The following is a 25,100-nucleotide window of genomic DNA, read 5'->3' as shown; positions in this document are numbered from 1 at the left end:
ACTCGCTCAGTGAGGGTATGAATAGGATGACCTGGCAGTTAAATGTCTGGCTGAAGAATTGGTGTAAGGGGCAGGCTTTCACATTTGGGGATTATTGGGATCTCTTCTGTGGAAGGTGTGATCTGTTCAAAAGGGCAGGTTACACCTGAACTCTGACATCTGACAAACATCCTTGGGGACAGGTTTGTTAGAGATGTTGGGAAAGGAGTTCCCACTGGGTCGGCAGAGGCATGAGAGCCAAAGGATGGTGCTGTTGGTGGGCAGGTGGATGCTATGTGTAGAGAGATTGAGGAACAACTGGCAGAGGATAGGGCACAATTGCAGTCAGTTGCATGGGTTGAAAGGTGTCTACTTTAATGCAAGAGGTATCAGGAACAAGGGTGATGAAAATAGAGCATGGATCAGTACATAGAACTACGACATTGTGGCCATTACAGAGTCTTGGCTGCCCCAAGGGCAAGAATAGCTGCTGGATGTTCTGGGACTTAGATATTTCAAAATGACCAGGGAGGTAAAAGAGGCAGAGGAAGAGGCATTGTTGGTCATAGATAGTATCACAGCTGCAGAAAGGGAGGTTGCTGTGGAGGGATTTTCTACTGAGTCTGTGTGGGTGGAAGTCAGAAACAAAGGCAGTAATCACTCTCATGGGAATATTCCATAGATTCTCCCAAACAGCTACAGAGACACTGAGGATCAGACTGGTACACAAATTTTGGAAAGGTACAAAAATAACAAGGTTGTTGCCATGGATATGATAACCAATATTATCAGCTTCCCTAATATTGATACTCCTTAGTACAAAAGTTTTGGATGGGGAAGGATTTGTTATGCTTGTGCAGGAAGGATTCCTGATACAATATGTGGTCAGGCTAAAGAAAGGAGAGGCCATACTGGACCCACTACTAGCCGATGAGCCTAGTCAGGTGACAGATCTCCTGGTGGGTGGGCATTTCAGAGAGCAACTACAACTTCCTGATGGCCTTGGACAGGGATAAGAGCAGACGCTTTGGAAAGTATTTAGTTGAGGGAGGGCGAATGATGATGCTAATCGGTAATAACCTGAGAACACAAATTGGGAATAGTTGTATTCAGGGAGACATACACAGAAATGTGGAAGTTGTTTAGGGAGCATTTTCATGGTGGTTCTGGGTAGATTTGTCCCTTTGAGGTAGGGAAAGGACGGTAAGTGAAGGAATCATGGTTGACAACAGATGTGAAATATTTAGTCAAGAAGAAGAAAGAAGCTTAAAGTTTAGGAAGCAAGAATCAGATAGGTCTCTTGCGAGTTATGAGGTAGCTAGGAAGGAGCTGAAGAATTGACTTAGGAGAGCTAGTAATGGACTCTTGTATTAACTTCATTGCTTAATACAAATTCAGTATTTGTGCTTTCTGTACAAATTCATTTATAACTACAGTGGATTCCGGTTAATTGGGACACATCAGGACCAGTACATTTTGGCCCAATTAAGCAGCTGCCCCAATTAGGAGAAGTTTCGTGAAAATAGTTTAAAAAAGATAAACTACTGTTTAACTGAATAAGAAATTATGTATGTAAATGAAATACAGAACAAATTAGAACACTACAATATCACTGCAGTTCTATAACACTACATGTTAGTTCCTAATTGTTATCGATGGAGGAATTAATCCAGTATACATTGCTGTGTCCTTTTGATACACTGTAAATGAAAAAAATCAGTGCAGACACCTCGTGCAGATAATGCACTGCTTTCATTGCCTTCCTGCATGAAGTAGTGTCAAAAATCACTGCTATTCAATTCAACATCAGCCAGCCTAAAATGAATAACATAATATAAGCAAATGCAGCTGAGGCTGTTTAAAAACTGTTGACTCTAAGCACAGTGTAGTTATTGTCAATACCTTCAAATTCCTCATAGTCCTACCTTGCAGGAGTGGTGAAAACATTTCATTTTCATTCCCAGCTGTTTCTCGCATCTCCAAGCCAGAATGATTGAAACCATAGTGAGCAAAATGGTCTTACTGCTTATTTCTTACCAACCATCAGTGACAAAAATCACTACTTTTTGAACACAAACGCACACAACTCATGCTATTTGAAAATTGTTCGCTCTAAGCACAGTGTAGTGTCTAGTGGCCATACAAGCGAATGCAACTGATGCTAATTAGAAACTGTTTGGCAACAGTCTCCTGTTCCAATTAAGCGGCATAGTGTCCCAAATTATCAAAGCGAATCTCAGCTATTTTCTCAGTTTTTGTTCTTTGCAAAATGTCCCAACTAAACAGCTGCCCCAATTGACCAGAATCCACTGCATATAAAGTGCTGGAAATTTGGTAATAATATCTAATTGATTTCTATGTTGTAGATTGCAGCAGTGATCAATCGTGCATTGGATCTTCACTTTCCTGAATCAAGTGGAGTGAATGTAATTGCTGAACCTGGCCGTTATTATGTGACATCTTCACTTATAATTGCTGTAAATATCATTGGAAGAAGAATTACTATAGATTCAACTAACTCCAATGGTAAATTCTTCCACAAATCACCAACTAGCTACGGTGATCTTCTGCACTCAATACTGTATGAGGGAATGATGGGTGATACATTCCAAAGCCTTACCACCAGAAGGAGATGTGGCAGGGGAAGTTTTGTATTCCTCACAGGCAAAGGATGGAAGATTCATGGAGATGGCTGAAATTCCTGGTCCGCTTCTTAAGACCATAGAAGTTCGGTTATTTGGCCCATCAAGTCTGCTCCACCATTCCAACATGGCTGCAATTTTCTTTTTACTACTTCACTATTTTTGTTCTCTTTTTGCAGTATTGCCCTGTATAGCTACCACAAAATAACAAATTTTACAGCATATGTCAGTAATAATAAACCTGATTCTGCTTGTCTAATACCCCTTTCTAGAAGATTATTGGGCAGCACGGTAGTGTAGCAATTTGCACAAAGCTATTGCAGCGAGGTATTGGATTTCGGAATTTAATTCCAGTGTTCCCTATATGCAGTCTCTGTACGTCCTCCCTGAGGAATGCATGGGTGTTCTCTGGGTCTTCCAGTTTCTTGCCACGGACCAAAGATGTACTGGGTAGGTGAAGAGGTCATTGTAAATTGTCCCGTGATGAGGTTAGGGTTAAAATCTGGGTTGTCGATGGTGCTCAAAGCCTATTCCACACCGTATCTCTAAATAAATAAATACTGAATCTCCCTCCACTATTGTTTCAGATGATGGATTGAAGTACATTCGTGAATTCCACTCACCAAGGTCAGAAAATAAGCGATGGAAGCCACAGACCTTGTAACAAAAAAAGCAGTGGACATACGAATGCTATCCAGTTGCAGCCTTTCACCATTCTTCTGGCTGACAGCCCATACTGGGAATTGTGTGACCAGGAAAAGTGTTTTTTCCTAACATGTGAGATTATCTCCGAAGAGTTAGCAATCACAAAGAGCAATATTTACTGTATTTATGATACAAATGCATAAAAAGCTGGTTCCACTGAATACTCTCTCTACTCACAGTTCAGGATGTGCAGACCAGCTAGCAGACATCGCCCCCATGCCGAAGAAGTCTTCAGTGTCCTGCCTAAATGACTACCATCCCGTTGCACTTACATCCATCATCATGAAGTGTTTCCAGAGGCTCATCATGAGGCATATCAAGACCCTGCTGCCCCCCTCACTGGACCCCCTGCAGTTTGCGTACCGTCCCAACCGCTCAACAGATGACGCCATTGCCACCACCCTCCACCTGGCCCTAACCCACTGGACAAAGAACACACATATGTTCGGATGCTGTTCATAGACTACAGTTCAGCATTCAACACAATCATTCCTCAGAAACTGATTGGAAAGCTGAGCCTATTGGGCCTGAACACCTCCCTCTGCAACTGGATCCTAGACTTCCTGACTGGGAGACCTCAGTGAGTCCGGATCGGGAGCAGCATCTCCAACACCATCACACTGAGCACGGGGGCTCCCCAGGGTTGCGTGCTCAGTCCACTGCTGTTTACTCTGCTGACCCATGACTGTGCTGCAACACACAGCTCGAACCACATCATCAGGTTCATCGATGACATGACCGTGGTGGGTCACATCAGCAAGAACGACGAGTCAGCTTACAGAGAGGAGGTGCAGTGGCTAACGGACTGGTGCAGAGCCAACAACCTGTCTCTTAATGTGAACAAAACAAAAGAGATTGTTGTTGACTTCAGGAGGGCACGGAGCGACCACTCCCCTCTGAACATCAACGGCTCCTCGGTAGAGATCGTAAAGAGCACCAAATTTCTTGGTGTTCACCTGACGGAGAATCTCACCTGGTCTCTCAACACCAGCTCCTTAGCCAAGAAAGCCTAGCAGCGTTTCTACTCTTTGCGAAGGTTGAGGAAAATCCATCTCCCACACCCCATCCTCATCACATTCTACAGGGGTTGTATTGAGAGCATCCTGAGCAGCTGCATCACTGCCTGGTTTGGAAATTGCACCATCTCGGATCGTAAGACCTTGCAGCGGATAGTGAGGTCAGCTGAGAAGATCATCGGGGTCTCTCTTCCTGCCATCACGGACATTTACACTACACGCTGCATCTGCAAAGGAAACAGCATTATGAAGGACCCCATGCACCCGTCATACAATCTCTTCTCCCTCCTGCCATCTGGGAAGAGGCTCTGAAGCATTCGGGCTCTCACGACTAGACTATGTAACAGTTTCTTCCCCCAAGCTATCAGACTCCTCAATACCCGAAGCCTGGACTGACACCTTGCCCTACTGTCCTGTTTATTATTTATTGTAATGCCTGCACTGTTTTTGTGCACTTTATGCAGTCCTGTGTAGGTCTGTAGTCTAATGTAGCTTTCTCTGTGTTTTTTTTTTACATAGTTCAGTCAAGTATTTTGTACTGTGTCATGTAAACCATGGTCCTGAAAAACATTGTCTCATTTTTACTATGCACTGTACCAGCGGTTATGGTCGAAATGACAATAAAAGTTGACTTGACTTGACTTGAGGATAGCCATGTTTTTTAAAATAGCAGAACGAGCCCTTTACTTTCCTTCTTAAACATTAATGTTACAAAGCTAATCTCTGAAATTCAGTACATGGATCTTATGTGTTAATTATCTTTTCTAGATGATGAGACTGAGACTAAGAAAACCATAATGTACTATATAAATGATGGTTGGCATGGATCTTTAAAAAGTAAATATCCTCCATTAAAACCAATAGCATTTAAGGTAAGGATTCACAAACATAATGTAAGAAAAATGCTATTGTCTTTTTGTAAGCACACTTATCATCTAGGCAGGCCAAATCTACAACAGCAAACTACCAGCCCATTGGTTTACTTACATTCATTAACAAGACACATATTGTTGATGTTATCAAGCATTCTTAACTCACCAATGGTCTGTCAAATAATGGCCAGAATGGGTCTCACAGGGATTATTTGGCCCCTTGTGTTATTACAGCCTAGGTCCAAACCTGGATCAAAGCTTATTTCCAGAGATGAGAGAGATTTCTATTTCCTGAGGAGACTGAGGTCCTTTAACATCTGCCGGATGATGCTGAGGATGTTCTATGAGTCTATGGTGGCCAGTGCCATCATGTTTGCTGTTGTGTGCTGGGGCAGCAGGCTGAGGGTAACAGACACCAACAGAATCAACAAACTCATTCGTAAGGCCAGTGATGTTGTGGGGATGGAACTGGACTCTCTGACGGTGGTGTCTGAAAAGAGGATGCTGTCCAAGTTGCATGCCATCTTGGACAATGTCTCCCATCCACTCCATAATGTACTGGTTAGGCACAGGAGTACATTCAGCCAGAGACTCATTCCACCGAGATGTAACACTGAGCATCATAGGAAGTCATTCCTACCTGTGGCCATCAAACTTTACAACTCCTCCCTCGGAGTGTCAGACAGTCTGAGACAATAGGCTTGTCCGGGACTTTTTCCATTTGGCATAATTAACTTATTATTTAATTATTTATGGTTTTATATTGCTATATTTCTATACTATTCTTGGTTGGTGCGACTGTAACGAAACCCAATTTCCCTCAGGATCAATAAAGTATGTCTGTCTGTCTTGGCTGAATGGGTCCTCAGAGACCTGGAGACACAGAAGGCAATGGCATCAAGGCAGGAACATTACAGCCTCAAAACATTATCCAGGGTAAATCTAGCTGTTGGTTTCCCTTCCATTTTAAGATCAGAACTGGAGATGTTTGTTGATGATAGCACACAAAGTTATTCATGCATGTATAATGGAAAAAGGTTCACAACAATCAGGCTTAGAAACAAATCTCTGGAGTTACCCAGCAACTCTGATAACTATGGAGAGTGAAATAAAGTTAATGTTTCAGGTCAATAATCCTTTATCTGGGGGCTACCTTCATGTGTAGTGGGCACACCTAAAACCTAGAGAGGCAGAACTTTACGTTAAATATGGAATATTACTTATTCCATGTCTAACTTACTGTTTAAAGACATTCATGTTAAGTCCGTGGATGGGGTGGGATTGCGTGGGTTGAGGGGAATTGTGAAAATCCCAAGTGCAAGCTACAATGTAGGTGCCCATCTAGCAATGGCAAGTCCAGTGTGCTAGATGCCATCTTCCGTAGTTTCTCAGTTCCTGGTGTGGAAAGTGTCTACAAAACTTGTACCAAGTCAAATCTCCTGCATTTGGCATTCGCAATAAACTTTATTCTGAAAATTATTTTTACGTGGATATATGGTTTTAGTAAAATTAAATCTAATTTTTAAACAGTTACTGAATATTTGTGACAATCAATATTAAGGCAGAGCCTGCCAGCTGCTAAAACCAGCTGCAGGGCACGCAGCCAGTGTTCGAGGTTCCCAATTAAAGATCATGCCCGAGACCTTACCAATACAAGCATGACCCAGGGGTAGCAACCTTTAGTTAAAGTGCAGTGGAAGATCTGCCTCAATATTTCCAATATATAACAGGTGGTAGACAAGAGGCTATTGGTACAAAGGATTGGAACCCATAAGCAATTCTTCAAGAGGATGATTAAAATGGCCATCTACTAATTATATACTAACATAAAGGACAGCAACACACACAAAATGCAGGAGGAACTCAGCGGGTCAAGCAGCATCTATGGAAAAAGAGTTAACAGTCGACGTTTCGGGCTGAGACCCTTCCTCAGGACGGAGAATGGAGGGGGAAGAGGCGAGCTGGAACTTAATTAGTGAAGCCAGGTAAAGGGTAAAGGGCCATAGAAGAAAGAATCCGATAGGATATGAGAGTGAACAAAAGGAGAAAGGGAAGGAGGCAACCCAGGGGGAGGTGAGAGGAGCTAAAGGTCAAAAATGGAAATAGAGGAAGGTGTCAGGAGGAAATTTGTCCACTGCCAGGAGAAATTAGTATTCATACCATAAGGTTGGTGGGCACCCAGGTGAAGTATAAGGTGCTGCTTCTCAACCCTGAGGGTGGTCTCGTTTTGGCACAAGAGCAGGCCATGGATCAACATGTTGGAAAGGGAATGAGAAATGGAATTAAAATGTTTGGCCACTGGTGGTGGATGGTGCAGAGGTGCTCCATAAAGCAGCCCCCCAATTTGCAACAGGTCTCACCAATGTGGAGAAAACCGATCGATGAACTCAGCAGATTCACAGGTGAAGTGTTGCCTCATTGGAAGGGACATTTTGGGGCCCTGAATGCAGGTGAGGGAAGAGGTGTATGTACAGGACAGTGCTTAGAGGGTGATTAATGGGGAGGGATGAATGTACAAGCAAACTGCAGAGGAAATGATCCCTGCGGAAAGAGGAGAACGGGAGGGGGAAGTCAAAATGTTTAGTGTTAGGATCCCTTGGCAGATGGCAGAAGTTACAGAGGATTGTGTGATGGAAGTGGAAGTAGGTAAGGATAAGAGAGTCTCTGTCACTATGAAGGCAGTGGGAAGATGTACGGGAAATGGAGGAGATGTGGGTGAGGGCAGCATCAATAGTAGAGGGAGGGAAAGCCTGTTCTTTAAAGAAGGAGGATATCTCCGAAAGCCAAGTCCTGGCAACAGATGCGGTGGAGGCGAAGAAAAGGGAAGAGCATTTTGACAGGAGATAGGGTGGGCAGAGGTATAGTCAAGATGACCGTGGGAATCAGTAGGTTTATGAAAGATGTCAGTCGACAGTTTGTCTCCGGAAATCGAGACAGGGAGATTGAGAAAGGGGAGGGAGGTGGTGGAGACGGACCAAGTGAATTTAAGGGCAGGGTGGAAGTTAGAGGTGATATTTTTTAAAAGTCCATAGAAGATGAAAAGTGTTGATAGCAATAAATGATAAAAGTGGCAACATTCAGATGACATATTTACGTTGCCCAACAACGCAATGTTTGATTATTTCCAAGTTAACAACTGACCTGATATTTACTTCCTGCAGAAAGTCAGCCCAGACCAACAACTTTTTAGCACAACACTTTGGGGACCAACTTGTGATGGCTCTGACTGTGTCATTGATCACTGCGAGCTGCCTGAGCTGGAAATTGGAGATTGGCTGCTCTTTCAAAACAGGGGAGCATACACGATCACGTTGTCAAACAAGTTCAATGGTTTTCCAGGCCCCATTGCAAACTTTGTAGTGACCAAAGAAGCCTGGTAGGAACAAATTCATTTCCTTCCCATTTGAATTGAGAATGTGATTCAGTAATGTGTTACATTTTAACCCACATTTGTTTTACACCTTTCTCTGCACACAACTGTTCAACTATACATGAGAATTAACTTGTCACTTTGTTCCCAAACAAAGGGAAATTCTCCAGAAGATAAAGAAGGAAAATCAGCATCCAACAGAAGAGCAGGTCCAAGGAGAGCTTTAATTGCTAAGAGAAGCTGAGGATAATTTTCATCAATCACCACCAACATTTAAATGTTGAACTATTCTGAATTCTCAAGTTAATTTTAAACTGCTCTCTGTCACATTTCTATTATGTTAGAAATTAATAAACTTTTAGTGTTTAGTTTACCAGAAGTTGTTCATTAAATTTCCAATACAATGACAACTTTTCCAATTTCCCTAGGATTTATTTCTCAGGTGAGGGCAAAATAAGCAGAATTCCAAAAGCATAATATTTTACCACTTGAAACGGTCATTGTTCATTCTCAATGCATCAAGGAATCAAATCAGTGTAGTAGTACGTAATAAAAACTAAATGGTGTAAATAATTATGTTAGATGTTACGTACAGTATGTGCAGAGCAAGAACGGCAATAGTGTCGCATGGTTAAACATTTTTACTGAGTCGTGTTAGTAATAGCTGTCTAACTGAGTGGGAGCTAAGAACCGATCCCATCAAAACAAAAAGATGCGCTATCCCCAGTGCAGTTGTGTAACACTGAGTTCAGCAGTCCTAATTCACTTACCAAGGTGACGGTGTGACAGCTCACCCCATAACCAGCTCAAATTTCATGGACTGGTTGTGAGTGTAACCAAGTAAGGAGGTTGGTTACCAAGTAGCCAGTATCATGGGCTGTGAAAGTAGCGCCCCCTTCTTTGCTTTGGCCGTCTACATGTGCAGATGGTTGAATTCTGCTGTTTGCTCAGTGAAGCATAAGAGCATTAGAAATGGGAGCAGAAATCGATCTGCCATTTGAACATGGCTAATTTATTATCCTTCTCAACCCCATTCTCCTACCATCTCCTCGTAACCTTTGTCATCCTGACTTACCAAGAACCTATCAACCTCTGCTTTAAATATACTCAAAGACTTGGCCACCACAGCCTTCTGAGTCAATGAATTCCATAGATTCTCCACCCTCTAGCTAAAGAAATTCCTTCTCATCACTCTTCTAAATGAATGTCTCCTTTTCCCAGACTCACCCATGAAAAGAAACATCCTTTCCACACCCACTGTATCTAAGCCTTTCAATATTCGATAGGTTTCACTGAGATCCCACCCCCACCCCCTATTCTTCTAAACTCCATCAAGTACGGGCCTAGAGCCATCAAACGCTCCTCGTATGTTAACCATTTTATTCCGGAAATCATTCTCGTGAACCTCCTCTGGACCCTCTCCAATGCCAGCACAGCTTTTCTTAGATAAGGAGCCCAAAACTGCTCACAGTACTTTGTGAGGTCTATCCAATGCCTTATAAAGCCTCAGTGCTACATCCTTGCTCTTATATTCTAGTCCTCTCAAAATGAATGCTAACATTGCATTTGTCTTCCTTACCTGCAAGTTAACCTTTAGGGAATTCCCTACAAGGACTAAGTCCCTTTGCACTTCTGATTTTTAAATTTTCTACCTGTTTAGAAAATCTGTTCCTTCTACAAAAGGGCATGATCATAAACTTCCCTACGCTATATTTCCATCTGTCACTTCTTTGTCCATTCTCCCAGTCTGTCCAAATCCTTCTGCAGACTCCCTGCTTCCTCAACACTACTACCCCTGCACCATTCTGTGTATCATCTGCAAACTTAGCCACAAAACCATCAATGTGTAATCCAAATCATCGATAAATAACGTGAAAGATGGTCCCAATACCTACCCCTGTGAAGCACCACTAGTCACCAGCAGTCAACCAGAATAGACCCCCTTTATTCCCACTCTTTGCCTCCTGCCAGTGAGCAAATTTTGATCCATGGCAGTATATTTCCTGTAATACCATGGGCTCTTATCTTGTTTAGCAGCCTCATGTGTGGCACCTTGTCAAAGGCCTTATGAAAATCCAAGAAAACAACTTTTGTCTATCCTGCCAGTTATTTCCTCAAAGAATTCCAACGTAATTGTTAGGCAAGACTTCCCCTTAAGGAAAGCATGAGGACATTGGCCTACTTTATCATGCATCTCCAAGTATATGAAACCTCATTCTTAATAATAAACTTTGATTCTTCCCAACCACTGAGGTCAGGCCAACTGACCTATAATGTCCTTTCTCTTCCTCTCTCCTTTCTTGTAGAGTGGAGTGACATTTATAGATTTTCAGTTCTCTGTAACCATTCCAGAATCTAGTGATTCTTGAAAGATCATAACTACTGCCTCCACTATCTCTTCAGCTACTTCTTTCAGAAGCCTGGGGAATAATCTGTCTGGCCCAGGTGACGTAGCTACCTTCAAACCTTTCAATGTCCCAAGCATCTCCTCCTTAGTAATAGCAACTACCCCTTGACAATCTCAAATTTCTGGCATTCTGGTGGTGCCTTCCAAAGTGAAGGCTAATGCAAAATACTTATTAAGTTTGCCCACCATTTCTTTGTTCCTCATTACTACCTCAAAAACAAGAAGAGCTGGCAATTGATCTCAGGAAAGGGGCTTCTTTCCACATGCTCTTGCCTACGTCAATGGTGTTGAGGTTGAGAGCTTTAGGTTTCTAGGAGTGAACATCAATAGCCCGTCCTTGTCCCATCACATAGACAATACAACCAAGAAAGCTCACAAACTGCTCAACATCCTCAGGGTCTGAAGAAATTTCACATGACCCATTCACCCTTCCCAGTGTTTATTAATGCACCACAGAAGTTCAAAGTAAATTTATTAGCAAAATCACCTCATTCTACCTTGAGGTCTATTGTCTTGCAGGCATTCAGAGACAAACAAAGAAATGCAAAGCAGTCAGTGAAAACTACGCACAAAGACTGATAAACAACTAATGTGCAAAAGAGGGTGAAATGTACCAATTAAAAAAAATAATAACAAGTAAATAAATAGTGAGAATATGAGTTATAAAGTCCTTGAAAGTGAGACCATTGGTTGTGTTCAGTGATCAGTCAAGTGTTGAGGTAGGTAAAGCTTTCCATGCTGCTTCAGGAGTTTGAAGTGTAATAACTTCCTGAACTTGGTGGTGTGGGACCTAACACTCCTGCTTCTCCTGTTTGGATGCATAATGGCTCATATGGCTACTGCTTTATGTGACTGCAAGAAACTGCAGAGAGTTCTAGACGCAGTTCTGCATCACAGTAACAGCCAACCCTCAATGGAGTCTGTCTTTCCAACTCTCTGCCTCATTAAATCAGCCAGCATTATCATAAACCTCATCCACCCTGGACATCCTCTCTTCTATCAGACAGAAGATACCAAAGCCAGAAAGCACGTACCACCAGGCTCAAGGACAGTTCTCTGACTATTCAATAGTTCTCTAGTACAAGTTGAACTCTTAACCTCACAATCCACCCCATTATGATCTTACAACTTACTGTTTACCTGCACTTTCTCTGAAGATGCTCCGCTTAATTGTTATTGTTATACCTTGTTCTACACCAATATAATAAATTGATTGTATGAATAGTATGCAAGACAAGTTTTTCCATTGTGTCTCCGTACATGTGACAATAATAAACTAATTACAGTTCCAAAGATTGGCAGGCTAGAGAATTTTAACCTGTTTATATCAATGAAAAATTAATGTTCACTTTAGATATTTGTAGGTAATGATATCACTGACATACTTACTTCAGTTTAGCTGTTCCTGTTGCTGTGTGACTAACATAAACCAAAGTGTTACTGGCTGGTAAAACAAACGATATTGAAGATATCAAGAGAATTGTGTATTGCTTCATATATCCAAAGCTGAGCATCCATTTCTTAGAAGACTGTTAATTATAAAATTAAAACCCAACCCCATCAGTCGGTCCAAACATAACCCAAACAGGAGATTTGATAATGTTGTTGATATCTGACAGCCAAATTCCATATATTGTCAGATCCTGTTGGGCTCTGGTAAGAAGACCAGGGCTGCTACTCCTGTGTTATAGGAGTTTGCACATTCACAGTACTCATAACAAGCAAGTGTGTAAATTAGAAAGAGTTAAGGTTTTGATTCTTGAAGCATGCAGATGTATGGTATCAAGGAATGTGATAATGTGTTTCAAAGAGATGAACAAAACCATTTCAGTGGCATAGTAAATTGTGACTGATAAAGTATTTTTTTCTTTCCAGTAACAAGCAAGGCTTTATTGGGTAAAGACCTCCCAATAAAAATGCTTTTATGAAATGACTAATTTTTGAATTGTGCCTGACTGCTATGCGCAGATCAGACAAGAAGTGTGGGCTTTCTTGATTATGTACAGTATATAAATGTGCACAGGGAACAAGTCCGTGGAACTTCTGTCCTCAGACCGGAATCACAATCGGGACCAAGCACCTCGAAGGGTCTCCAGGCTCTTCATTGTAAATTAGAATCGACAATGAGCAGAAAGCCCTGAGAGTTGTTACTGTATTAATTATTCTGTACTCTGTTTTAGACTTGTTTAGTTAATCCTTTGCATCACTTAGTAGTAAGCAGTGGGACTTGGTTCTTTTATCAATGATTTTACACATTGTTTTAAACTTAATGTTTTGTATATCCTCATAAGTTTTTCTTATCACTTATTATACTCTAATAAACTACCCAGCAGCAACTTCAGAGTGCTCCTTTTCCTTCATTGATCCAAATCCTCGAAAGCTGTTTATCCTGCCCTTACAAATATAGACTGGATCCTGACTGAACACTAAACTAAATTCAGCACACCAGAAACACCCCCTGCAACTTTGTTGAATTTGCCATGTCCACAAAGATTCATCACACCTTTCCAAATTGGTTTCAGGGTCTCAGGAACTCACCAAACATTTCCTTGCAAACCTGTAATCTGTCAGCCCACATTCCATATAACAATCACAGCACGGAAACAGGCCATTCCGGCCCTCCTAGTCCATGCCGAACTCTTAATCTCACCTAGTCCCACCTACCCGCACTCAGCCCATAACCCTCCACTCCTTTCCTGTCCATATACCTATCCAATTTTACCTTAAATGACACAACTGAACTGGCCTCTACTACTTCTACAGGAAGCTCATTCCACACAGCTATCACTCTCTGAGTAAAGAAATACCCCCTCGTGTTTCCCTTAAACTTTTGCCCCCTAACTCTCAAATCATGTCCTCTCGTTTGAATCTCTCCTACTCTCAATGGAAACAGCCTATTCACGTCAACTCTATCTATCCCTCTCAAAATTTTAAATACCTCGATCAAATCCCCCCTCAACCTTCTACGCTCCAATGAATAGAGACCTAACTTGTTCAACCTTTCTCTGTAACTTAAGTGCTGAAACCCAGGTAACATCCTAGTAAATCGTCTCTGCACTCTCTCTAATTTATTGATATCTTTCCTATAATTCGGTGACCAGAACTGTACACAATATTCCAAATTTGGCCTTACCAATGCCTTGTACAATTTTAACATTACATCCCAACTTCTGTACTCAATGCTCTGATTTATAAAGGCCAGGGTTCCAAAAGCCTTCTTCACCACCCTATCTACATGAGACTCCACCTTCAGGGAACTATGCACTGTTATTCCTAGATCTCTCTGTTCCACTGCATTCCTCAATGCCCTACCATTTACCCTGTATGTTCTATTTGGATTATTCCTGCCAAAATGTAGAACCTCACACTTCTCAGCATTAAACTCCATCTGCCAACGTTCAGCCCATTCTTCTAACCGGCATAAATCTCCCTGCAAGCTTTGAAAACCCACCTCATTATCCACAACACCTCCTACCTTAGTATCATCAGCATACTTTCTAATCCAATTTACCACCCCATCATCCAGATCATTTATGTATATTACAAACAACATTGGGCCCAAAACAGATCCCTGAGGCACCCCGCCAGTCACCGGCCTCCTTCCCGATAAACAATTATCCACCACTACTCTCTGGCATCTCCCATCTAACATTCAATTGGTAATTCTGGCAAGATTTGACAGAAAGAGAGATTTTGTCACAATTGATTCAGCAAGCCAACAAAACTGTTTATTTAATGGAGATATTAAATAACAGGTACCTTGGGTGCCAAATCTAAAAGGCAAATGAAAAAATTGCATTTATCTGTAAACATAAATATTACAGATAAGCCAAAGTGTTAGTATAGAATCAACAATACTAGCTGGCTTAAAATCAGGTTTTAAGATATTAATTGTTTTAAAGAAAGGTAGTTTTCAGCCTCTGTGCTAAAAATTGGACTTTCACAGACATAGAAAACATTGAGAACGTCTTCTGAAATTATCACTTTCATTGTTATAATTACTTAACTAATATGAGGTTGAAAAAAATGTACATTGACTATAGCTCATGTGTCATTTCAAAGTTAGTGCTCTAACTAAATTATTATCTGTAATTGACTTTAGAACATAGAGCATAGTAAATAACAATATTTCTGATTATAATTGAAAATATTAATTGCAAAATGTACTAATTATTCTATTCTTTATGAAATGCTGAGAGTCTAAGATATTTTAAACTGTTCAAAAACTACATTTCATTACAAATCTAGTCAAAATCATACAGTACCTATAAAAGGTATCACAGTAAATTTAATTTGGCTTTTCTGACACTGACCAACAGAAAAGACTCTAATTGAGCAGCCTTTTTCAAGTCCAGCCACAAATTCTGAATGGATTGAGGTCTGGACTTTGACTTGGCCATTCAAAGACATTAACTTTGTTGTTTTTAAGCCATTCCTGTGGAACTTTGGCTTTATGCGTGGGTTATTTTCTTGCTGGAAAACAGATATTCTCCCCAATTGCAGTTCTCTTGCAGGCTGCATCAGGTCTTCCTTCAGGGTTCCCCTGTGTTTTGCTGCATTCATTTTACCCTCTACCTTCACAAGCCTCCAGGTCCTGCTACAGTGAAGCATCCCCACAGCGTGATGCAGCCACCACCATGCTTCATGGTAGGGATGGTGTGCTTTTGATAATGTGTGGTATTCAGCTTACACCAAACATAGTGTTTAGTCTGATGGCCAAAAAACTCAATTTTGGTTTCATCAGACCATAGAACCATCTTCCAGCTGACTTCAGTGTCTCCCACATGCCTTATGGCAAGCGCTAGCTGAGATTTCATGTGAGTTTTCTTCGAAGGTGGCATTCTCTTAGTCACTCTCCCATTAAGTTACAACTGGTGAAGCACCCAGGCAACAGTTGTTGTATGCACAGTCTCTCCTATCTCAGCCACTGAAGCTTGTAACTCCTCCAGAATTGTCATATGTCTCTTTGTGGCCTCTCTCACTTGTCCCTTCCTTGCATAGTTGCTCTGCTTTTGAGGACAGACTGCCCTAAACAGATATACAGCTCCTCCGTATTCTTCCCATTTCTTGATGATTGACTTATCTGTACTCCAAGGGATATTCCATGACTTGGAAATTTAATTGTATCCATCTCCTGACTTGTGCTTTTCAATATCCTTCTCATGGAGTTGCTTGGAGTGTTCTTTTGTTTTCATGGTGTAGTTTTTGCCAGGATACTGATTCACCAGCAGATGGACCTTCCAGATACAGGTGTATTTTGAAACACATCATTTCTCTTCCATAATTTCCTGCAGGATGGAAAATAACATAAATATTATATAAATTACATCTCAGTTAGAATTAGGACCACTGTGATCTTTTCATAAGACCATAAGACATCAGTGTAGAATTAGGCCATTTGGCTCATTGAATCTGCTCCACCATTCAATCATGGCTGATCCTTTTTTCACTTCCTCATCCCCAATTCCCCAGCCTTCTCCCCATAGCCTTTGAAGCAGTGTCCAATCAAGAACCGATCAAGCTCTGCCTTAAATACACCAAATAACCTGGCGTCCCTGTGGTAACAAATTCCACAAACTCACCACCCTCTGTCTAAAGAAATTTCTCTGCATCTCTGCCATTTTAATTTTGATTCCTGTCTATCACCTCCCGCTGAGTTCCCTCCTCCTTTCCTTTCTCCTACAGTACACTCTCCTCCAAGCGCAACAGGAAATCCATCTCTCATTTACAGCCCCCCCAAAAAAACTACATTTCAAGTCTCTAGAAATTGACATTCTTTAAGGAGCTACAGGAATGTTAGGTCCCCCCCCCCCCCCTTCCAGGTTCAGGAACAGTTATTACCCTGCAACCAGGAGGACCTCTGCTTTCCTTAGGAGTTTGCAAATATTCGGCATGACATATAAAACTTTGACAAATTCCTATAGATGAGTACTGGAGAGTATACTGACTGTTTGCATCATTGCCTGGTATGGAAACACCAATGGCTCTGAACAGAAATTCCTACAAAAAGTAGTGGATACGGTCCAGTCCATCACAGGTAAAGCCCTCGCCATCACTGAGCACATTTGCACAAAATGTTGTCATGGGAAAGCAGCATCCATCATCTGGGATCCCCAACACCCAGGACATACTTTCTTCTCATTGCTCTCAACAGGAAGAAAGTACAGCAGCCTCAGGACTCACATCACAAGGTTCAGGAACAATCGTTGTTCCAACAAGACCTTGAACCAAAGAAAATAACTTCACTTGCCCCTTCTTTGAAATGTTCCCACAGCCTTTGGGTTCACTTTGAAGAACTCTTCATCTCATGTTCTTGATAGTTATTGCTTATTAATATTATAATTCTTATTTCTTTTTCTATTTGCACAGTTTGTTGTTTTTTGCACGCTGGTTGAACTGAAACTGGAGTGTTCTTTCATTGATCCTGTTATGGATATAATTCTACATTGGATTTATAGAGTATGCCTGCAAGGATGGGTGGGAGGGAAATAGAGGGCTATGGTCCAGGTACAGGGCAATGGGACGAGGCAGCATAGTACTATAGCGCTCTATGACTATGACTCTATGAATGGGTTGGGATACAGTAGCAAAATCACTTCATTAGTGTCAATGGAAAGCAGCTGCCAAAATTATTAAATGCTCACTTGCTCATGGTCCAGTTATGTAGAGGTACATTCTCCTACACCAAACCTATACCAGAAATTACATCAAAGACAACTTTACACTGAAGAACACTTGAAGCAAACTTTGCTTACAGTGTTTTCAAGAAAATAAATCACCTCTTCGTGATACAAGAATTCACAGCAAAGTCTGAACAACTGTTATTTGTTTTCCTCAGTAAGTCCAAGGAATGGCTGGAACTGTTGATTTGCCTCTTCAATTGCTGTGAAGTATTGAAAGGTATGAATGTTGACTATTACTCTGTCTTCATTAACCCAGCTTGCAGTTACAACATGCACTTAATTCACACATGCTTTTCAATCAGAATTGCAATGAGCTTGCAATATCATTTTTAAACGCATTGTATTGAATCAAAATCAGAATCAGGTTTAATATCACTGACCTTTGTTAATCAGATTATGTAAATGAAGCATTAGCAGTGTGGTGAGTAGCACATAGAGGACCATGCAGTGGACCCTGCTGTGGAATAAGTATAGACAGAAATATGGAAAAGCAGAAGAAAAAAAGACACTATTGCCCCCTGACACATATACAACAAATTATTAATGGGGGAATATCAAAAGTCTGTAGATCTGCAATTATCATTGGAAATCAAAAACCACAGGCACAGGAAATCTGCTACAAAAAAATAGAAAATTTTGGAAAAACTCAGAAGGTTAGGCAGCATCTGTGGAAAGAGAGAGAGTTAACATTTCAGACCCAAAATGTTAGCTGTAACTCTTTCCACAAGTCCTGCTGGACTGTTGGTGTTTACAGGATTCCCTGTGAATGCAGAGCAGCGTGTATCAGCCAGACAGAATGCACAGTGGAAACCCGCATCCAGGAGCATGGGAGGTGTATCTGTTAGGTTACCCGAAGAAGCTGGCAGCAGAGAACATTGCATTTGCAATGGCCATAGGATTGACTTCAATGGCTCAAGACTTCTGTGTCATACCACTGGCTTTTGGAACCGCCAGGTGAAGGAAGCCATTAAAATAAATCTAGAAGAAAAGAATTTTAACAAAGACAAAGGTCTCACTCTAAGTAAGATCTGCAATTTAATTGTAAATAAGATTGGACAGCAGAAACCTGATTGGATGAGGACTAACCAATCAGGAAGGGTGGGTGGATGATGGGGTGGGGGGGGGGGGATAATACCACTAGACTAGACATGCCCAGGCATCATCCCTGATGAAGATGGTGGAATTTGTCATCGAAATGTCAGTTAAGCTCAATACCTGTACCTGGCTGGAAGTCCAAAATGAGTTTATGAGATGGGGTAGGTTCAAAGGGGATGTGAGGGGTAAGTTTGTTACTCAGAGAGTAATGGATACCTGGAATGTGCTGCCTGGTATGGTGGTAGCAGCAAATACATTAGAGGCTTTTAAGAGATGTTTGGATAGGCACATGGTTGTGAGGAAGATGGAAGGATATGGATCTTGTGTAGGTAGGAGGGATTAGTGTCTGGGTGTTTTTGATTTGCGTTTTAGCTGGTCAGCACTACATTGTGGGTTGAAGGGCCTGTTCCTGTGCTGTACACTTCTATGCTATGCTAACAAGAGCATCCTCTATTCCTGAATTGTCAGAGAAATCATTTGATTTTGTTTCAGTGTACTATCTAAAGGAAGTTTAGGAGTGACAAGAATACTCTATTTTACTTTGTTATTTGTGGTGGATGCATGCTAAATATTCTGGGTTTCAACACTATTGATAACTTTTGGGCACAACTCTACTAAAATATTTCAGTTTGTGACTCTACAGATACTATGGGCTGACTCTATTGATATTTTGAGTGCATCAGTGGCAAAATTACAGGTTGTGACTCTATTGATGTTTCAGGTTATAGCCCTAGTATTATTATACCTTCAGTTGTAACTCTAGTCACACATTTTGGGTTGCAATTCTAATAACTGTGATTGACATCCAAGTGAAAAGTACTCGTTGAGATTGAACTGGAACAATGGACAAAGTTGAGAAACAAACTGTGTAATCTCCAGCTGTGAGAGAAAAGATAACGGAGGGTTTTAGCATTTGATGCAATTAACAAAAAAAAAGGGAAAATTATGCCATTGAGGCCGAGTCTAGTGAAATTTAGCTTATGAGTGATGTTGAAAAGATATGGTAGGAGATTCAGAAAATGTTGTTGGGAAATAAAACTGACTGGACACTGGCAGCATTATCAGAGCTACGAAAGCATAAACGTGCCATGCTAGGAAGTCAAATAAATAAATTTAAACGTGAACGTGTCAAGTTAGAAAATCAAGTGTATGAACTAAAGTGAGCACATGGTGTGTTGACTGAGCAAGTAAATAATTTAACTAATCAGTTAGGGGAAAAGGAAGAAATGTGTAACATGCTGAAAGGATAGCATGATAGAGACAGTAAAAAGTCTTAACAAAAGAATCTCTTCGTTAACTGAACGAGTGATCTAAGAATACAGGTCCATGATCTGTTGAAAGTGGCCTCACGGGTAGATAGGGTCATTAAGAAAGCTTTTGGCCTTCATAAATCAAAGTTCTGAGTACAGGAGATGAGATGTTATTTTGAACTTGTATAAGACATTGGTGAGGCCTAATTTGGAGTATTGTGTGCAATTTTGGTCACCTTCCTACAGGAGAGGTGTAAATAAGGTTAAAAGAGTACAGAGAAATTTACAAGGATGTTTCTGTGTTTAGACCTGAGTTATAAGAAGAGATTGAATAGGTTAAGGCTTTATTCCTTGGAATGTAGAAGATGAAGAGGAGATTTGATAGAGGTATACAATATTATGAGGGGTATAGACAGGGTACATGCAAGCAAGCTTTTTCCCCTGAGGCTCAGTGGGACTACATGTGTCATGGGTTAAAGGTGAAAGGAGAAAAGTGTAAGGGGAACATGAGGGGAAACTTCTTCACTCAGAGGGTCGAAAGAGTGTGGAATAATCTGCCAGCACAAGTGGTGCATGCAAGCTCGAATTCAATGTTTAAGAGAAGTTTGGATGGATACATGGATGGTAGGGGTATGGAGGGCTATGGTCCTGGTGCAAGCTGATTGAAGTAGGCAGTTTAAATGGCTCAACACACACCAGATGGGCTGAAGGGCCTGTTTCTGTGCTGTACTTTCTATGACTAAAATTATGATGCACAGCAGGGACCTTCGGTGGACGGTTCTGCCAACCCAATGGATCATCTAACAGTAGTGTCACTTATGTTGGAATGCAGCCATCGGTGAATAGTCCATAGAAACAGCGCCAACTTGGAAACTTCAAGGAACTACAAAATAGATGTAAAACTGACTCAACAGAGACCTCTGGTGACTTAGTTGATGATGACAATGATGAGGTAATTGCCTAAATAAAAATAAGGGAATGAAAAGCACACAAGAAAGAAAAAGGAGATTATAAAAGCAGACAGGAGGTTTGCCATCTACAACTAGACCACAAAAGGATTCGGAGGATGATTTTGAATATGAAGGCCACTATAGGACAGTTTTGATCAACTATTCAGGAGTTCAAGGAACAACTGAAGATATTATAGAAGAATTCACATTTGGCTCCTTCAAGTCATGAATGACTTGAAACCAGATGTTTCCAAAGTGGTGAAGCTAATGAAAGCAACTTGGAATGAAAATGCTGTTTCCTACCATGATCTGGTGCAAACTGCCAAACAAGTGGAGTGAGATGTCAAAATCCAACAAAGATCAGTGTTCGGGCATATTGAAGGACAGAGAAAGAAAAGAAGCATTATGAAGACATTCTAACTACAGAAATTGTCCTGTTACTTTTCTTCTATAACATATAAAAATGTGCTGTAATGTTAGGTTGGGGACCTCAAAGGCTGTAAGCTGGTGTGTTTCTGTCCTGAATAAAGACTTTAATATCTACCAGCTAATTCTCTCTGGTGACTTCATTCACAGTCACAACATTTGGGGGCTCATCTGGGATATGTTCGTATCCCATTGTGTGCCCAGCAATAATCTCACAGTTCAAGTGGGTGAGTATTTTTTTTAAGATTAGTACTCACACTTAAATCTGTTCCCGAAGTATCACAAACACACTATAAAATGTGTGTGTGTGTATGTATGTATTTTTTAAGAATAAGTCTGTAACTTCGGTGTAACAGGTTTTAAATGCAATGGAATACAACAGACATTATGAGTTCAGACACACCTAAGTGGTAGATTGAAGAGTATGTACTCTCCAGTTTTAAGCGTGTAGTGTTTAGTTTTTATCCATCACTTATATTTTGCATAAAGTGGGAATTAGTGTGGTGCCAATTGAGGGGAAGGCTATACTCAGATATGTCTGTCAGGATGTGAGGTCAGGCGACGTCAGGTCGAGAACCCTGATGACCAGAACCTGCCCTTGACCTTGATTATGACCATCCACACGCCTTTCACCTCCGGGGAGAAGCAGAACATTTGGTCAGGGTGGCCCTCAATTAAAGCAGAATTCTGGTATAAGCTCAAGGAAATGATTGAGTTTCACCAGATGCACCTTTGTATTGGTATAAGTGAAGAGCCCAGCAAATATGTGGGACAGTATTACCCGGGGGTGCAGGAGGACACATGGGCAACTACCAGGAACACCTGCAACGAAGAGAGATATTGTTTTTTTAATGGTGAAATGAGGCAGTTACTGGGGGAAGGTGAGAGTAACTAGGGAACGATAATGTCGGTGATTAAGAGAGCCGATGAGCCAGCCATCGGTCACACAGAATGTCAATATCGAGCTGAGGAGGAGTATTTAAGTTTGGATAATCCAGGGAGTGACAGCCTAGTCTTCCTGAAAATGCTGATGAAAGTCCTGAGCTGATCCCACCAGGAAGTTATAGATTTGGGGATAGTGGTGGGATCGAACTACTCCGTGATAGTATCATGGGCCGGTGAGGTAAACCAGAGGAGGGGGAAGAGAAGTGGTAAAGTGGCTGTAGTGAATGTAGCTGCTGTGATGTCACAGGGGACTTGCTTTGTGTGCCAGGAAACGGGTCATTTAGCAAGGAACTGTTGGAATAGATGTGGGAGGTGCCATGCTACAGCTACGGCTTCTCGGGCCATGGCGGGAGGCAGTGTCCTGTAAAAGGAGGAGAGTGTGAAAATTACTCTCCAGAGCAGGCAGAATCGACAGCAGCACCCTCTCTTTCCAATCCAGCTGCTGACCAGATTTTGGAGCTGGTGAGGTCAGACAAATTGCTGAGAGCAGCCTCTATTGCCAGTGCTGCTCATCCACGGATCTACACAAGAGGTTCATTAGGGGGCTGGTAATGTGAAATGTTAATAGACACTGGGTTGTCAGTATTGATAACTAATCTTCCCTTGCCCACGACTGGAGAGGCGATTTACATTACCTGTGCAGGAGGTGAAACAATGAGGGTAGAGAGAAGTCAGCCCCAGGTTCTTGAGATTGAGGGAGTGCAGGTTCCTGTAGATATCCGGGAGTGCCCAAACAATGAAGGTACAATCCAGGAGATAGACACACTGAGTGAGGCAGGAGCTATCATAGACTCGGGAAAAGGAGAAATAAAGAGGACAAGACAGGGACAGTGAACATGTGTGACCCACAGTGCAGCCAAAATGATTGATAAAGAGACAGACAGCAGCATCAAGCAGGGTGGAGAGACAGGACAATGTGTGGAGATCATGTCTGGAGGTCCCAAGGCTTGGGGCCAAGCACAGTCAGGAGCTGTTAGAAGTAGTGCAGCTGCCTGAGGAGGGAGCTGAGGCTAAAGTAAAGGCTCACAAGAAAGGGGATAGTATGGAGCAGAGAGGGAACAAGTGGGCAGACATCAGTGGGAGGAGGACAGCTGAAGAACGAGAAGCAGCAGAAATTACAAGAGTACTAGAGAAACTACAACTGCCAATTTAGTAAGATTACATGGAGGTGTGAAAGTCCGCTGTAATCAGGGTAACACATTGAGGGATCGAGCAAAGCAGCAGCAACATATTGCAATTCAGAGAGAGGCAAAGGGAGACAACGCAGTCGTCCCACAGCCAGGTGACCAAGCCGTGATAAGGGAGCTGACTGAAAAAACTGGTTTCGTTTCCAGGTGAGAACCACAAGCAGAGCTCCGGACGAACGGCACCTGTGTTTGTGTTCAGACTCGGTGAGGTAGACAGTGGAGACACTAGGCTCAAGTTTAAACTATACAACCACCCCAACTCCTCCTGTACATCGATGAGCTGAGAGTCAAGATTCTGATAATCTTCTGCCATGGCGTGGAGTGTGAACTATTGCCTGATACATTTACCTTGCTGGTGCCCCTGACCAGAGAGTAACCACTGCCGAGTTTTAGCTTTCAATGAACAGAGAGATGAAGAAGAACACAGGTAAACCACGACCGACCAGCAGGGAAGGAGGCAACAGGCACACGGATGACAAAGCTGCATTTTAAATACAGTTGGTCAAATTTCTGGAACAATCGCTGCATTGAGCTTGTGAGTAGCCATTAGGGATGATAGTGTAGTTATCGATCCACAGAGGGATCGAATAGGTAATTGGGAAAGGGAGTCCAAAGTTCAGTGCAATTTCTCTGCCCCCTTTTATACTGATCATCCTTTGAGTTTGGCCTTTCCTGGAACAAAGTTATTTTTGCCCAGAAGGACCAAGAGGAGGGACCTGTATTTTGGAGATGCAATATTAACAAATTAGCAAATATTAACTTCAGTACCAAACAACCTTCAGATCTGAATATAGATTGTAGATTGAATTTAAAATCCAGCTCAGACCAATCGTTTTCTCGAAGCTGCACTTTAGAGTAAATTGCACACCAGGGAACACCCAACTGACTGATATATCTGCATATGCATGAATGCAATCAATACCCCAGTGCAGGAAAACAACTCAGAGACCACAAAAATTAACACTCATTTTGGATGAGTTGGTGGGAAGACCAAGGAATTTGAAAAACCACACATAACTCAAAAGAAGCATTATAAGGGCATTGTAACTATAGAAATTGTCTTCTTAACTTTGTTCTTTAACATTTAAAAATGTGCTGTAAATTTGGGTCTCCCTCTCTCTCTTTTGAGTGACTCCCTATATCTACCCTCAAGTGGTTTCATTCACAGTCACGGCAATGGCATGGCACAGAAAATATAATACTTGATAAAGAAAGCCTGCATTCCATCCTACTTTGCTATATTTTAATTAAATGGAAGTGGAGCTGTTTCGGACAATGCCCCATGTTGTTTTACACGGGGTCAGTTGACAAAACACACTCTAAAGCCACAGTAGCTATGTGGTTGGAAAATCAGTTGGGTTGTGTTTCTAGGCTTCAGCTCAAGAAAATTCACATTAGTTGTAATCTGATTTTGCAGGTCTGGAAATTGTTGAAGCCACTATACCGATTTGATTGGTAGCCCTTTGCTACTAAACCATCTCCAGCTCTTCACTCATTTACTTTAAACTACAAAATATATGCTTCGCCTATGGTGGACAGACATTTTTGTTCCATACATTTGAAGCTGTAGTTA

The 25,100-nt window shown here is 41.6% G+C and overlaps 1 protein-coding gene across 1 annotated transcript in view; it reads left to right on the top strand.

Moving 5' to 3' along the window:
* LOC140713835 (ornithine decarboxylase-like) overlaps positions 1-8,594 on the top strand; it is a 39,104-nt gene extending 30,510 nt beyond the window's left edge. The window contains exons 7-9 of the mRNA XM_073024404.1: positions 2,353-2,505; positions 5,111-5,214; positions 8,376-8,594. Of these exons, the coding sequence (XP_072880505.1) occupies positions 2,353-2,505; positions 5,111-5,214; positions 8,376-8,594 (476 nt within the window). The remainder of the gene's footprint in view (positions 1-2,352; positions 2,506-5,110; positions 5,215-8,375) is intronic.
* The last annotated feature ends 16,506 nt before the right edge of the window (positions 8,595-25,100 follow it).

Source organism: Hemitrygon akajei, chromosome 20 (assembly GCF_048418815.1).
Source record: "Hemitrygon akajei chromosome 20, sHemAka1.3, whole genome shotgun sequence".
Taxonomy (NCBI): Eukaryota; Metazoa; Chordata; class Chondrichthyes; order Myliobatiformes; family Dasyatidae; genus Hemitrygon; species Hemitrygon akajei.
The sequence above is the reverse complement of the archived record's forward strand: the minus strand, read 5'-3'. Positions and strand labels throughout refer to the sequence as shown.